General features: G+C 32.5%; 1 protein-coding gene across 1 annotated transcript; it reads left to right on the plus strand.

The window, feature by feature from the left end:
• Positions 1-13,807: 13,807 nt before the first annotated feature.
• Positions 13,808-14,687, plus strand: LOC126687337 (monocopper oxidase-like protein SKS1). The gene is made up of 3 exons (XM_050381878.1): positions 13,808-14,210; positions 14,293-14,402; positions 14,508-14,687. Exons 1-3 carry the CDS (start codon positions 14,070-14,072, stop codon positions 14,602-14,604), a joined length of 348 nt encoding a protein of 115 aa, XP_050237835.1. The 5' UTR covers positions 13,808-14,069; the 3' UTR covers positions 14,605-14,687.
• Positions 14,688-16,108: the final 1,421 nt, after the last annotated feature.

The following is a 16,108-nucleotide window of genomic DNA, read 5'->3' on the forward strand; positions in this document are numbered from 1 at the left end:
AAAATAAGTCTTAATTCCTTAAAAAAAAACCCATTTTACATTTTTTCTTCGTTTATACCCTTATCTTGTAAAAACACCAAGTACCCAATTTTGGGTTCTTATGTTTCATCCCTACCCAAAAGCATTAAATTGTACTCTTTTTATTTGAAAAAAAGTTTAAAATATACTTTTTTCTATTTTTAAAAATACAAATAAATCTTTAAATTTTAAAAATAATCAAATACATCCAAATAATTAATTAATTTTCTTAATTTTATGAAATAAAAAAATTAAAAAACTTTTTTTATTATTTTTAATTTTTTTATCGGGAATATTTAAGAAAAAATAAAAATATTCAGAAATATTCAGAAATATTTTTTAAAAAAATTAAAAAAAATTATTATTATTTTTAATTTTTTGAAGAAGAAGGTATTTTTGTACTATTAGTAACATTAATATCTAATTAGTATATAAGTTAAAAATGAATGATTGTTTTAAACTCTTTTTCAAATGAAAAGAGTACAATTTAATACTTTTAGGTAGAGATGAAACATAAAAACTCAAAATTGGGTACAAATGGTGTTTTTACAAGGTCAGGGTATAAACGAAAAAAAAATGTAAGGTGGGGTTTTTTAAGGAATTAAGCTGAAAAATAATCCCAAACTACATTGTATATGCGTTTCGATTTTGGATTTTTTTTACAAAAAAAAACACATTTAAAAGTATGTTTTTTATATAAAAATATGTCCTTTTTAAATTTTATTATAAATTTACCAAATATCTACAAATACTCTACCAACAAAGTACTTTTATTAAAAAAATGACTAGGAATATTTTTATAAAAATAAATGACCGTATTTCTGCAAACATTTTGCCAAAATTTGTACTTTTTTATAAAAAGCTTCTTATCTTTATAGTCTTATTTATTTTAAATTTATCTCGTTTTTGCATACAAATTTACACATAATGTTCACTTCCAATAATATCTACTTCATAATTATCAATTTTTTTTTAAACGTATAAGTAGTGGAGTGGTCAATTATTGATAAAAAAAATTTTAGTATTATTAATTGGCTCCTTCAAATTTCCTGACAAGGGCAGATTTGAGATTTTGTTAGAGTATTGTTTTTACAAAACTTTAACAAAATCAGTCAAATAACGATCTGAATATTTTATTATAATATATAAACAATATAAGTTAACAAAATTTATATTAGAAACATGTCTAAAGATAAAAAAAAATAAGTTTTATGGCTTATAAATGAACATAATTTGTTTTTGAAAACTACCAGTTTAAGTTTATAAAAAAATCAAATGCAAATAAATAAAGAAAATAAAATTGATGATGTCTCGATATTGATTGGATCCTTATAAGTATTGTTCTTCAAAATTTATATTAGAAACATGTCTAAAGATAAAAAAAAAAAATAAGTTTTATGGCTTATAAATGAACATAATTTGTTTTTGAAAACTACCAGTTTAAGTTTATAAAAAATCAAATGCAAATAAATAAAGAAAATAAAATTGATGAATCCTTATAAGTATTGTTCTTCATTCTTAACTTATTTTATGTTAATTTGATTAATGAATTTCAATGTAAATTTTTGTATAGTTGGCAGATAATTCATTGAATATAAGCTTAATTATTATAAAAAAATTACTTTATATTTACGCATCAGGTAAGTTATATCCAAAGTTATATCCAAACTCTTAAAATCGGCATAATCAGTTGGTTTTGTGATATTATGTTTCTTGTAGCCATTTTCAAGAAAAAATTACATCAAGTCATTTAAAATTTCAAAAATTTATATTAATCACTCAATTTAAAAAAAATATTCAATTGTAAAACATTTTTTTCATCTCTACTTTTTAATAGCTGTAATGAGTATTTTATCCATATGTTGTATTTTATCTATTATGTTTCCATTAAACTCAATAATTTTCCATTTTTTATATAAACCGGACGACTTTTAACCGAACCACTACTGGTCGAACCATTGTTGTTCGTATCACTGTCGGTCAATGCCAGTCAACGGTCAAACCACTACCGGCCAACGGCGGTCAACGGCCAATCAACTCCAGACCACCATCGGTCAATGCCGGTCGGACCACCACTGGTCGGACCAATAGTGATTTGTGGTCTAACCATTTTTAATGGTTGAACTAATATTAGTTAGATAATTAAAAATTAAATAAAACATCATTTTTTGGTTAAGGGGACTTAAGTCCTTAACCTTTTATAAGAAAGAGCTTGTGCTTTACCATCAAGACAAAGGTTAATTGATGGATACTGAATCCTACGATAGTTACAATGGAGCCGAGTCACAGAAGATCCATTCTCACGTGATATCGGCTCCCAATAAAGACCTGAATATATGAAGAAGGTGCCGAATCCCTTGAGATCCGCCAACATATCAATGAAGACCGAATCCCTTAGGATCCGCCCAAAGCGCGTTAATCCGGGATTCGGGTAGATCGCCATATCTAGAAGTATCTTCCCATTTGGACACAATCTCCAACATGGAAAGATAAGCTCTATCTTAGGAAGACGAGACTATTTAGGAAGACGTTCTTAAATAGGACTCATTTCTGAATCAGGTAAATCACGACAAATCAGGGTGAATCTCTACAAAGTAGCTCGATCCCTACAAAGTAGGATTCGCTTACCTACTATGACTCTACAAGGTATATATTCATCTACTATAAAAGGAGCATGAGGTATGCCTAGAATCACAATTACATTCATATACTGAAAACGCTGCTCAAAGCTCTAAACTGACTTTAGCATCGGAGAGTTAATCAGACAACCACCGTCCGGTTAGCTTCTACCCTGTTTTGCAGGTCTCATTCACCGGTTCAGAAGGCAAACTCCATCAATTGGCGCCATCTGTGGGAATAACTTAACTCAACTTCAATTCGAAGGAGCTTTTCTGAACTCAAAACAAATTTCATTGAAGAATATGACTGAAGATGGTCTCCATAACTCCAAAAGGCACGCCGGAAATAATCAAACAGTCAATGAATCCAAAAGGCACGCCGGAAATAATCAACGTTACTGAAGATGGTCTCCATAACTCCGGGGGGAAAAGTGACACCGGAGGGCCCTCTTTTTCAACACCTCAATATCAAACTAATCCGATGAGAGGAAGCAACCCAATTGCTTTCAACCTGAGCACTAAAGAACAACCAACGCCAGGCATGGCAGCACAAGATTTATACAATGAGATGCTGAAAAAGGTACTAGAATATGTCCAGGCAAATCTGGATAGATTGGCTAGTGAAGCAAAAAGAACGAATGATAGGCACGAAGAAACTATGAAAATCCTGAGGGATAATTTCAGTCCGACAGCACCAAGAAGAAGAGGGAGAACAGAAAACACAAATCCAAGCCGCCAAGAGCCAAGGGGAGAAAATAACAGAAGCAGAGAACCCTGAAACGGAGGAAATGAGGAAAGAGACGAGACGAGAAATCGACGGAAAAATGGAAACAGGAGTGACGAAGAAAGCTCTGGCAATCAAAATAATGGAAAAGACAAATCCAACGAGCAATCCCCTGAAACACCCAGAAATGAGCAAAATCAAGGCGATGCCCGAAGCGGGTTAAACTCAAAAAGAGAAGAACGAAGGGAGAAGGAGAAAGAAGATGCCCCACCAAAAAGCAAGCGACGACAAAGAGGCGGTAAAAGAGCAGCCAAAGAAAAAACACCAAGAAGGGGAGGGCGAGTCCTCAGAATCGCCCCAGAAGAGTAAAGCCGCATACGTAGTTGAGGAAGATTTGGAAAAGAAGATCGCCAAAGCACTCAAAAAGCTGAAGTCGGAGGAGTTGGATATAGACGATCTCAGGCTGAAGGGATCGCCCCTTTTATCCAAGATCATGGAGGAAACCATCCCATATAGCATGAAGCTACCAGTTCTGCCAACCTTCAACGGAGAAGGAGATCCCCGAGATCACACCTCCAGATTCACAGCCACCATGGGGCTACTCAGCGTATCCGACGCTATTTTATGCAGGATTTTTCCAACCACGCTCACGGGCACCGCCCAGAGGTGGTACAACAAACTGAAACCAGGATCCATCAAGAGCTCCGCTTCGCTTTCAATAGAATTTCTCAACAGATACCTCACAAACATACCAACAAAAACTACCACCAGCATCCTAAGATCATGCATTCAAGAAGAAGGAGAAACCTTACGAAGCTACATCGAACGGTTCAACAAGCAAGCTATGAAGATTGACAGCCTAAACGTCGACATGGCGACCGAAGCATTGCGAGAAGGAACACGATTCAAAAAACTGGTAGACAAGCTGCTGGTTAATAAACCCACGAATTTCTCGAACTTGATGGGCATAGTCCAAAAATACTTCGAGCTAGACGAAGGGCGAAGGGCGATTCGTGGAAAAGAAGCGAAAGGAAAAGAATCGAAAGAGAAATCCAAGAGAAGTCGAAGTCAAAATCCGACGATAAGAGAGGAAGGCCAGAAGAAAATAGGCGATTCGCCCCCCAAACAAGATACGAACCAAGATATGACCCCAGAGACGACGAAAAAAACTTCACACCGTTGAACACCAGCCGAACTAATGTCCTCATGTGGATCAAAGAAAACGTCAAAAACGTGGTATGGCCACCGAAGATGAAAGCCGAGATAAGGGACACGAGAAAATACTGCAAATTTCACGAAGACTATGGTGAAACGGACAGCTGCAGAGATTTGAAGGTCGAAATTGAGAGAATGATTGACACAGGTGAATTAAGGAAATTCGTGGCCCGAAAAGAGAAAAGCAATGACAAAGGGGAAAAGAGAAGCAGAGATGACAAAGCAAAAGAAAAAGAAGATGAACGCCCATCCAAAATATTGGAAACCATACACATGATCAATGGAGGTGGACACAGCAGCTCTACAATTAGGAGAAAGCAAAGGAGAGAAGTGATGAACATCAGAGAAACTCACATGACACCTGTAATCTTTGATGTTGAAGATTATGAACATGTCAACGCACCCCACAATGATGCCTTGGTAGTGACTACTATCATTGAGAATTGGAACATGGAGCGAATCCTAATCGATGAAGGAAGCGCAGTGAACCTTATGACAAAAGCGGCGTACAAAATGCTTGGAGGAACCGCATCAAGGTTGCGCCGAGTCCCGATTCCACTATCAGGACTCGGTGGCCCCTCCATCAATCCGCTAGGAGCAGTTACCTTGGAAGTGATAATCGGCCCAGAGAGAGGAATCAACAAGAAAGTTATGTCGCTATTTAACATAGTAGACATGGAGCTAACATACAACGCCATACTCGGAAGACCCTTCCTTCATGACTCAGCTGCGGTGACTAGCATAAGAGCATTGGCAATGAAAATACCAACCGAGAAAGGAGTAGTGACGCTGAGAGGAGATCAGAATATCGCTAAGAAATGCTACGACGAGTCCGTAGTAGATCTTCAAGAGAACAAGACCGAGAAGAAGGAAGAATAGGAAAGAAAAACGACCCATCGCCAGTAACGATTTTACATCTTACCCGATGGTGTCAAAACTATCTTTAATGTTTTGTATGCAGTCATTTTATCAATAAAAGTTCCATTTCCCTACTATATGATTGGCCAGACGAATCACTAAAGAAATAAAAATCAAGAACTGCCATGAATGATTAAATCAAAGATGAGCAATAACGAAATTATGAGTTTAGATTAACTCATAAAAAGGCAAATCGCCAAAAAAGAGTTTAGATTAACTCAAAACAGAACAAAATTACGAGTGTTAACTCAAATAAAAGAGTTTAGATTAACTCGGCCAAAACAAAAAGCGCTAAAACGGGGTTTAGAGTAACTCCTAAAGCGAAACAAATATCTAAATCAAGCATCGACTCGGAAACATTAAATAAAACAGAAGCAAACACTTATATTGGAGCAAAAATAAGATATATTTATAAATCGCGAATTACAAATTAAAATCAAGATACAAAAAGAAAAAACAAAATACAAAAGAAGAAACAAAATCTATTTAGCACGATCCTTAGACATTCTATCAAGAAGATCGCGAGCGATGGCTTGAGGATCCAACCCGTTGACTCCAGAAAGATCAATGTTTGGATTCTGCTCCAAAAGCTTCCTCCCAATTGCAAGGCGATACTCACTAATCAAAGCAGAATAAAAAGCCTTCGTATCAAGTAAATGGATATGAAGCCCTTTTACCTCGGATCTTAGCTTATTTCTCTCCTCGCCAACGAGGGTATTAATTCGAATAAGGTCTTTGATCTCCCGAGTCAAGTCATTAGTTTTCTTCTCGATCACTTTGACTTGGCGATCATTAATCGCATCCTGCGCCTTGAGTTGCAATAAAAGCGAATCATGCTCCTCTAGGGATGCCTTCAACTTCGCCCTCTCAGACTCAGACGTGCCAGAAGAGAAGATAGACGCTCGACCTCCTCCTCAGCACACTGGCAGCGATCATTCAACACCAAAACAGACTGGAGAGCCTACAACACAGAAAAACAAGTCATCAAATATAAATAATGAAATAGCGAATCCAAAAAATAGTATACTCAAATAAAAATCAACTTACAGAAAAGCCATGAAAACAAGCAAGATCGGAGAGTTCCTGCCCTGGCCCGGAGTAGAACCAAGTAATGTCGTCGGGAATCGCCAAAGTCCTGATGTATTCCGCCAACACCCTAGGATTCAGCAAACTTGCCGGATCGTGACCTTCAACCCACTGCACCAGATTGGGAGCAGACGAAGAACCTCCGGGAAGACTCTCCCTTGAAGGAGAGTCATTACTCACTCGACGTCTTTTCCTAGAAGGAGAATCCATATTTTGACTCGGGGAAATCTCTTCTGAATCAACAACAATCAATTCGCCCGAATTCACCTCCCGGGCCTCTTCCGGAACATCCAATGAAGCTGGAGGGGGGAGTGGAGATATAACAGCCTCATCACCTATCGGTTCTTCAACCGCATCGCCATCATCTATGACGATAACACCATCGCCAGCAAGCAACACTGCCTTGGCAGGAATTACAGCAACTTCGGCGCCATCTCCCGGAATAGGCTCGGCGATGTGAGCATTCGGAACCGCCCATTGGAATATCCAAATCTACTTTAAATCCGGAAAGGAAATCGTCAGAAGAAGAAGACATCCTACAAAAAGAAAAGAAACACCAAGTAAACTTAAAACAATAAATATACCTTGAAGAAAAGAATAACGAAGATCCGCCAGGCCTCGAGAAGGATCCTCCAAAGGAAACCATCGATGCCGAAGATGACTATTAAATAAAACATCTAAAATAGGACGTTGAAAGACACTATGAAATGATAAATTAGAAGCAAGGATCGACTCAGATAAACTTAAAGAAGACGGACAGCTCCAGACTTGATGAGTAGAAAAACCATCCGAAAAATGAAGAAAAGCAAAATTATGATAAACTACAAAGAAACGCCTTCTCCAGCAGCTGTTCAAACAAGGAAGATAAATATGGGACCGCCCTTTCCTACCAAGAGCAAACACGAAACAACCATCGCATTTCCTAAAATCTACAAAATAATACAACACATTAAGAGAAGGGATATAGCCCCGAAGCCTAATAGATCCAAGGGAAATCTAAGACCAGCAGCGAACTGCTCTTCAAAAACAATCACCCTACAAGATGAACCAGGAGAATCGGAAGCGGCCATATCGGCACCAGGTAATATTACCCTATAGTCAAATGGAAAACTATACTTTAAATAAATATCCAAGACTTCGCTCCTACGAAGCCCTGATCTGGTAATGGCCATGGTAGTGCATGCATCTTCCACTCGACTAAGAGGCATCCTAGAACAGGAAATCACAAACACAAATACAAATTAAAGATCAAATAGAGAATATATTGAAGAACATATTGAAGAACACCAAGGACAATAAAATATTTCCCAAAACAACAATTGCAGGAAGAGAAGGAAAACAGAAAAGCATCTTCAACATCTTCAAAACACAACAAACAAAGAGAAAAAACATACCTGAGAATCTGGAGAAGCAAATTGTGAAGAGTAGAATAAACAAATGAAGAACAAGGAGAAGATAATTGAAGAAATGAGAGTAATTTCGAAATAGAAGTGAAAAGAGAAAATAAAAATATGAAGAGTTTAAATACGAAGAGTTTCAAAATGACAAACATTTATCAAATCATTAAATAATGACACGTGGCAAGACAGAAAATCTTACTGGAGAAGAAAAGCAACTCACCAATATTTGAAACGACTCGCCCAGAATATAAAAAGACTCAGCTCCAAGAGAGCTAAAATCTACTAAGGCATGAATACCAATTACTTCAGCTCACTTGCGGGGGGGGGGGGGGGGGGGGCTAATGATGGATACCGAATCCTACGATAGTTACAATGGAGTCAAGTCACAGGAGATCCACTCTCAGGTGATACCGGACTCCTAATAAAGACCTGAATATATGAAGAAGGCGTCGAATCCCTTGAGATCCGCCAACATATCAATGAAGACCGAATCCCTTAGGATCCGCCCAAAGCGCGTTAATCCGGGATTCGGGTAGATCGCCACATCTAGAAGTATCTTCCCATTTGGACACAATCTCCAACATGGAAAGATAAGCTCTATCTTAGGAAGACAAGATTATTTAGAGAGACGTTCTTAAATAGGACTCATGTCTGAATAAGGTAGATCACGACAAATCAGGGTGAATCTCTACAAAGTAGCTCGATCCCTACAAAGTAGAATTCACTTACCTACTATGACTCTACAAGGTATATATTCATCTACTATAAAAGGAGCATGAGGTATGCCTAAAATCACAATTACATTCATATACTGAAAACGCTGCTCAAAGCTCTAAACTGACTTTAGCATCGGAGAGTTAATCGGACAATCACCGTCCGGTTAGCTTCTACCATGTTTTGCAGGTCTCATTCACCGGTTCAGAAGGCAGACTCCATCATTAATTATTATCAACATTTACTCTATAATATATAACTGATTATTAATTTAGATTAACTTATTAGAATGAAATTAATTTTATAATGAAAATTAAATATCAAATAAATATCAACTTAAATTAAATTTATTATAAATTTAAATTAAATTAGTCTAATTCAATTTATTTATTAAATATTTACACAATAAAAAAATAAAATATACATATATTTATATTTTACATTCTTTATTAATGTATGAGTAAGACTAGTAAGATATTCCACTTCTTAAACTTGAAAAATATAATGGTTTGATGGCCGTGGTTGGATACGTGGTAGTTGGACCGGATGTGGTGTGCAAAAACTCAATATAAACTCAATGACGACTTAATGTCGACTCAATAAAAATTTTATTATTTATACCATTAAAAATAATTTATAGAATGACAAATAAACTAATAGTAATTTGAAAGTAACTTATTTAAGGTGTTATAAAAATGAACCAAAGTAAATTTAAAATAAGTGAACTGAATATAAACTCAATATGAACTCAATATCAACTCAATATAAACTCAAAGTAAACTTAATGTGAACTCAATATAAATTTAATGTCAACTTAATGTAAATTTAATTCACTGAATGTAAACTTAAAGTAAATATTTTGATAAATAATTATAAATTTAAAATGAATTTATTTTTTATTATTATAATAAATTATTTTCTATAATTGATACTTTAAAAAATAAACTAATAGTAGATTGAAAGCAAATTATTTAAAAATTTCACAGTGATTTGTGTAAATTTAATGTCAACTCAACGTCGAATCAATGTCAACCCATGTAAACCTAATGTCCACTCAATGTAAACTTAATATAAAATAAATGTCAATCCGAAGTAAAAATTTTAGTAAATTATTATAATTTTAAAAATTAACTTAATATCAACTCAATGTAAATTTAATATCAACTCAACGTCGACTTAATGTCAACTCAATGTAAACCTAATGTCAACTCAATATAAACCTAATGTCAACTCAATGTAAACCTAATATTAGCTAAACTTGATGTAAACTATATGTCAATTCAAAGTAATTTTTTTAGTAAATTATTATTTTATAAAATCATAAATTAATTACAAAATTTAAAAAAAAAACGTCTGATTAAGTTCAAATTAAATTATTATTTTTGGAAATCATTTATTTTAAGTTAGACAATTTTCTCTGACTATCATCATTGAACATCAGCCATCCTTAAAAATATGCATTAAAATTATAGTGCTTATATATAGTTCAATAAAAAAATAATTAATAATCAAAGTATTCAATTAAATTATTAAAAGGGAAATTTAGGTATTTACTCCAAAAATAAAAATATTTGCACATTTTACCTCAACACGGAAAAGTTGCGGAAAATACCTCACGTTTTTTCAGATTTATGTTTTTACTCTGGGTTTAAAAATATTTAGGATTTTACTCCGTTATCATCTGGTTATCATAAATCCTTCTGTAATTATATTTTTACGAACGTTATCATCCAATTATCATAACCTTATCATATTTCATTATCATCTAGTTATCTTACTGCAGTATTATGATAATGATATGATAATGTATTGATACTGACATGATAATCAGACACTGTTTTATCATAACATAATTATAGATATTATCATAACATTATCATCTTGGTACCATAAATATTATCATCTCGGTATCATATGATAATGTTATGATAACGATATATAATAATATTATGATAATGATATGATAATCAAACATTATTTTCTGCAGATTTTTTTCCTGCAATGTTATGATAACTACATGATAATACAGTGATACTCATATGATAATCAGAGGATGTTTTTCTATATAAAAATTATTTTTTCTGCAGTGTTATGATAATGTGATGATAATGTAGTGATACTCATATGATAATTAGATGCAGTTTTGTTTGCAGAAAATCGTTTTTTGTGCAGAAAATCGTTTTTTCATCATAAAATTGTTTTTCATGCAGATTTTTAGATCTAAAATTGACAAAAAAAAAAACAAAGAGTAATTTATTTAGATCTAAAAGTTAACATAAATCGTATTAATCAACTCGAATTCAGAAAAAACTTTCTAAAATCAAATATGAAACGAACAGAGAGCGACAGTAGTATGATGACGGAGCGGCGGCGGACTGATGACGGAGCGACGAAGAAGAAGAGAACAAAAATGAAAAAGAAGAAGAAGAAGAAGAAGAAGAAGAAGAAGGAAGAAAAAGAGAGAAAAAAGTAACAGTTGTCACGTAGAGTAAAAAAAATATAGTTAGAATAAAATAATAATAAAAGTTAGGCATAATTATAATGTAAATATGCGTTAGAGTAAAAAAATAAAACAATAAAAAGGTGAGGTATTTTCTTCATCTTTTCCTTATTGAGGTAGGAAATCAAATTATTTTTAAAAACAGAGTATTTATCCTAATTTTCTCTTATTAAAATATTTTGAGAAGATAATAAAAATATTCAAAAAATGGAAGAAAATAACAAAAATGCTAAGTTTGTTGAAATATTACATGAGCACCTCAAAAAGCTGAAACTTTACATTTAATACCTTCCCAATGAGGATGCAACACATGGCACACACAAAACAAGTCAAAAAAGTCAAAAACGCGTCAGAATAGGTCAAAAACGCGTCAAAAACGCGTCTGACATGTGTCTGCCACGCGCATAAGAGCTGTGCACCAATCACGCGTCAGTTTGTCAAAACTATTCAAACATGTATCATTTATGTATCTGTTATGTATCAGATATGTATCAAGGACATATTTGATTATTATTTTTTCATTTTTCTTTAACAAAAATAAATAAATAAATAAATATATTATTAATATGTATTATTTATGTGTCTCGAAGGTGTATGTACAATATATTTTAAATTAAAAGATATATGTATCACATATTTTAATTAAAATTCACGCATTAAATAATATCAATAGCCTCTTATAATAATCCATCAATTTTAATATAAAAATTACAATGTATAAATTATACATCAAACATGTATCTATAATGTATCATAACTTAACATTTATGTTATAACAAAATTACAGTTTAAAAAAAATTTAGTCTGCAATGTATCATAAGAGGGAATGCTTTACTCATGTTCTCATTTTCTAACACTCTCTCGAGCATAATAATTAAATTGACTTGTGATCAAAGATGAACTAGCGTTAACATATAATTATCACTTGTATGGGCTACTCCAGTAGTTTAAAAATCGATTGATGTATCTACGATGTATCAAAAATGCATCGGTAATGTATTATTGATGTATTTATGATGTATCAATAATGTATCTATAATGTACCGGTGGTACATCTATGACGTATCATGTGATGTATTTGTAATGTATCATTGATGTATTCAATATGTATATACATGATATATAAATACACAAATAATATCTTTCTCTGCTACTGTAATCTAGAATATTAAATACACTATTGTGCCATCAATTATATATAAACATAGAGCAAAAAATCAGAAAAAAATACAATAGATATCATGTAATGCGTACAAAATACACAAAAAATGCGTTTTTGATAATTATTTATACATAATGCATATCAAAATACACAATAATATATATTAAATATAATTTTAATAATACATATACGATACATAAATAATACATATTAATATAATTTTAATAATCCATCTATTTTAATATAAAAATTACAATGTATAAATTATACATCAAACATTTATCTATAATGTATCATAATTTAACGCGTACGTTATAAAAAATTACAATTTTAAAAAAATTGAGTCTGCAATGTATCATAAGATGATATGTTTTTACTGATGGTCTCATTTTCTAATACTCTCTCGAGCGTAATAATTAAATCGACTTGTGATCAAAGATGAACTCGTGTTAACATATAATTATCACTTGTATAGGCTAGTTCACTAGTATACAAATCTATCGGTCTATCTATTATGTATTAACGATGTATCGGTAATGTATTATTGATATATTTATGATGTATCTGTAATGTATCTACAATATACCGGTGGTACATTAATGACGTATCAGGTGATGTATCTAATGTATCATTGATGTATCTAATATGTATTTCGAATGTAATACGACCATTTCTTCTCTTTTCCAACACAATATTTTTTTGTTTCAATGTGTAATTAAAAAATAATTAGATTTTAATTTATTAAAGGCTAAATTTTTAAAAAATACCAAATCTTTGCGATTTTTGTCAGCTATGACCAAACCTTTCAAAATTTGTAAATATAACCCGTTTTGGCAAATTATGTTCCTTTTATAGCCAAATTCGAAGCAAACCGATTTATTTGCCAACATGACGACCGTGTATATAAGATTAATCACAATAAAATATCAAATATTTGCGTGTTTTACATAATAAAAGATTTAATCACAATAAAAAAGCAAACCAATTCAAAAATAGCTATAAAAGGAACATAATTTGTCAAAATGGGTTATATTTACAAATGTTGAAAGATTTGGTCATAACTGACAAAAATCGCAAAAGTTTGGTATTTTCTTAGGGTTTGACATTTATTAAATTGTTCTTAGTACCATATAGAAAAAAAAAATATATAAACAATACATCTATAATACATAAATAATACATATCAAATATAATTTTAATAATAAATTTATTTATATTATGCATCAAACTTTTTTTTTGCGCAACACATTTCATAAAGGAATTATCCAAGGATAGTGTACACATACTTTTCCATAAGTAATTGAAAAAAAAAATACGAGCCCATTAAAATACATACATGTATAATATTTATTAACTGAATGTATGTATCCTTTTATGATCTAAGCTTGATAAAAAGAAGAATAAAAGAGCAAAATCCGGCAATAATAGTTGCAAAAATTGAAATGGCAGTAGACTTGTAGCATTAGGGTGTCGCCTAATATTATTATATACCACCTTTCATTATTACCACAAATAACATAAAACGACCACCCCACTAACTCACTTCCACACTCTCTCTCTCCCTCTACTTCAACCACAACCCGCCGCTCATTTTCTTCTCCGTCTCATCCACTTACACTCCGTTTATCATTTCCCGACTATGTAAAATCCCAACGGCAAACAAACCAACACTTGGAATATCTTCTCACATAAACATAAGCAAAACACTCTTTCAATGGCTTGGTTTGGTGTCGTTCGATTCGGTTTGGTTCACATTGCTCTGTTTTCAAGCCTTTGTTTTGCAGCAGACCCAACTATCAACTATGACATGAAACTCTCTTACATTTCCGCCTCTCCTCTTGGTGTTCCACAGCAGGTCTGTTAATCGATTAATGACAGGTTTTTTAGTGGGTTTGAAATTTTCTTTTAGTGGGTTTTAAAATATTTTATTCTTACAGGTAATAGCAGTAAATGGGCAGTTCCCTGGTCCTATTATTAATTCTACTACAAACAACAATGTTGTTGTTAATGTCCATAACAATTTGGATGAGAATCTCCTAATGACTTGGTACGTTTTTATTTGTACCAGTCAAGCTGACAGTTCTTGTTTTTTAAATTTACAATACCTGATTGTTGAGAAATTTGAGATGGTTATATTTTTTTTTAATTACAGGTCTGGCATCCAAATGCGACGGAATTCATGGCTGTTTATGAGAGAGAAAGAGGAAAAGACTAATGGGGAAGAAACTGACAATCATAACACGTGTTAATTTCCTTTTTTAATAATATGCCACATGTAAGGCTGAAATTAAGTATGTATGTTATGTAAAAAATTACCGCTTTCAGCTCTTTAGTGTAAATGCCAACTTAGCATTTGATGAAAAAAATTAACACACTTAGCATTTATGAAAGAAATCTCCGCTTTTAGAATTCTTTTGTAATTTTTCCAAATATTTTTTATTCATGATCCATCTATTTTTTTTAGGACCGGTCCATCTATTTAATGACAATTTACATATCACTTTTAAACGTCGTTAACCATCGCCGGGTGATTAAAATTCCTAGTATTAAATTTTAGCAACCGGTCGTCACCAAACATCACCTAATGTTTCCAAAACTAGCAGGGGCAAAGCTAGAAATTAATATAAAGGGGGCAAAAAAAATTTAAATTTACTACTATATAAAATTTAAAATATAAAATTAGATCATTTACCAAAAAAAAAGTATAAAATTAGATTGTAAGTTGGTCAATAACCTTTGGATGAACCTCTTATATGTTTGTCTTGATAAAAGATAAACAAAAATTACTCATATTTTTATTTTCAAAGGTGGTCAATTAACCACCTTCGCTTGGGATAATTATACAATACAACTGTTGCGCCATGTCATTCGTGCAACAAATCAATTAAGCGTTAGCCATGTGGAAAATTAAATAATAAAAATAATAAGTAATAATTAAAAAATTTCCTATCGTAAATGTTAATTGGCTTGATGTAAAAATAACGTGCCACACTGGTTGCATGGGATAAACACTCTTTTGCTTGTGGTACCTTCGCCTCTGAAAACTACTATTCTCGATTTTAAATAAATGTATAAATAAAAAACAATAACAATTTAAGAATATTTAAGCAAAAATGTAGTAAGTATACTTTAAAAAAAAATTAAAAGTACTTTTAAAAAACTTAAGACGAGGTGAAATATATTTTTCTTTTAATTTTAATTTATTATTAAATTTAATAATAAATTAAGATATTACCATTTTGATTAATAGGTAAAATTAAAAAAATAATTAGAATTTGATAAAAAGAAGAAAATTTTAAACTTTATGGTCATTTAAATAAGAAAAGTTATTTAAAAGAGAAATTGAAACAAAAACAAACAGCTATTTATGGATTAATTTAGTTTAAGAGCCATGTAAGCATCCAATTTGTCAAAGGTGTGGGCCGGAAATGGATTCCAAATAGCTTATTCATTGTAGTTTAACTTTTTATTATATAAAATCTAATTTATTTAAAATTAAAAGAAAAGAGACCACGTAAGCCACATGACGGGTGGAATAGGTTGGACCGGGAAATCAGACGCGTAGATCGAGTCAGTAAAGAGCACGTGTACGGCTATGGTGACGTTGGAATAAATTAATGGCCAGCGCGAAAAACGATGGGCCAGCTCAACAACCACCACATCTCCCTGTATATACGGTGTACGTATACATTTCTTATGTATGGAACACGTGTCCAATGACGTGGATGTTGCCTTGGCGCTCCCTTCTTCTTC

This window comes from Mercurialis annua, linkage group LG6, assembly GCF_937616625.2.
Source record: "Mercurialis annua linkage group LG6, ddMerAnnu1.2, whole genome shotgun sequence".
Lineage (NCBI taxonomy): Eukaryota > Viridiplantae > Streptophyta > Magnoliopsida > Malpighiales > Euphorbiaceae > Mercurialis > Mercurialis annua.

Excerpts from the sequence above, each read along its gene's own strand:
- LOC126687337 (XM_050381878.1), top strand. The coding sequence starts at position 14,070 with ATGGCTTGGTTTGGTGTCGTTCGATTCGGTTTGGTTCACATTGCTCTG. Across the intron at positions 14,211-14,292 it reads CTCTTGGTGTTCCACAGCAG|GTAATAGCAGTAAATGGGCA; the intron begins GTCTGTTAATCG and ends TTATTCTTACAG. Across the intron at positions 14,403-14,507 it reads GAGAATCTCCTAATGACTTG|GTCTGGCATCCAAATGCGAC; the intron begins GTACGTTTTTAT and ends TTTTAATTACAG.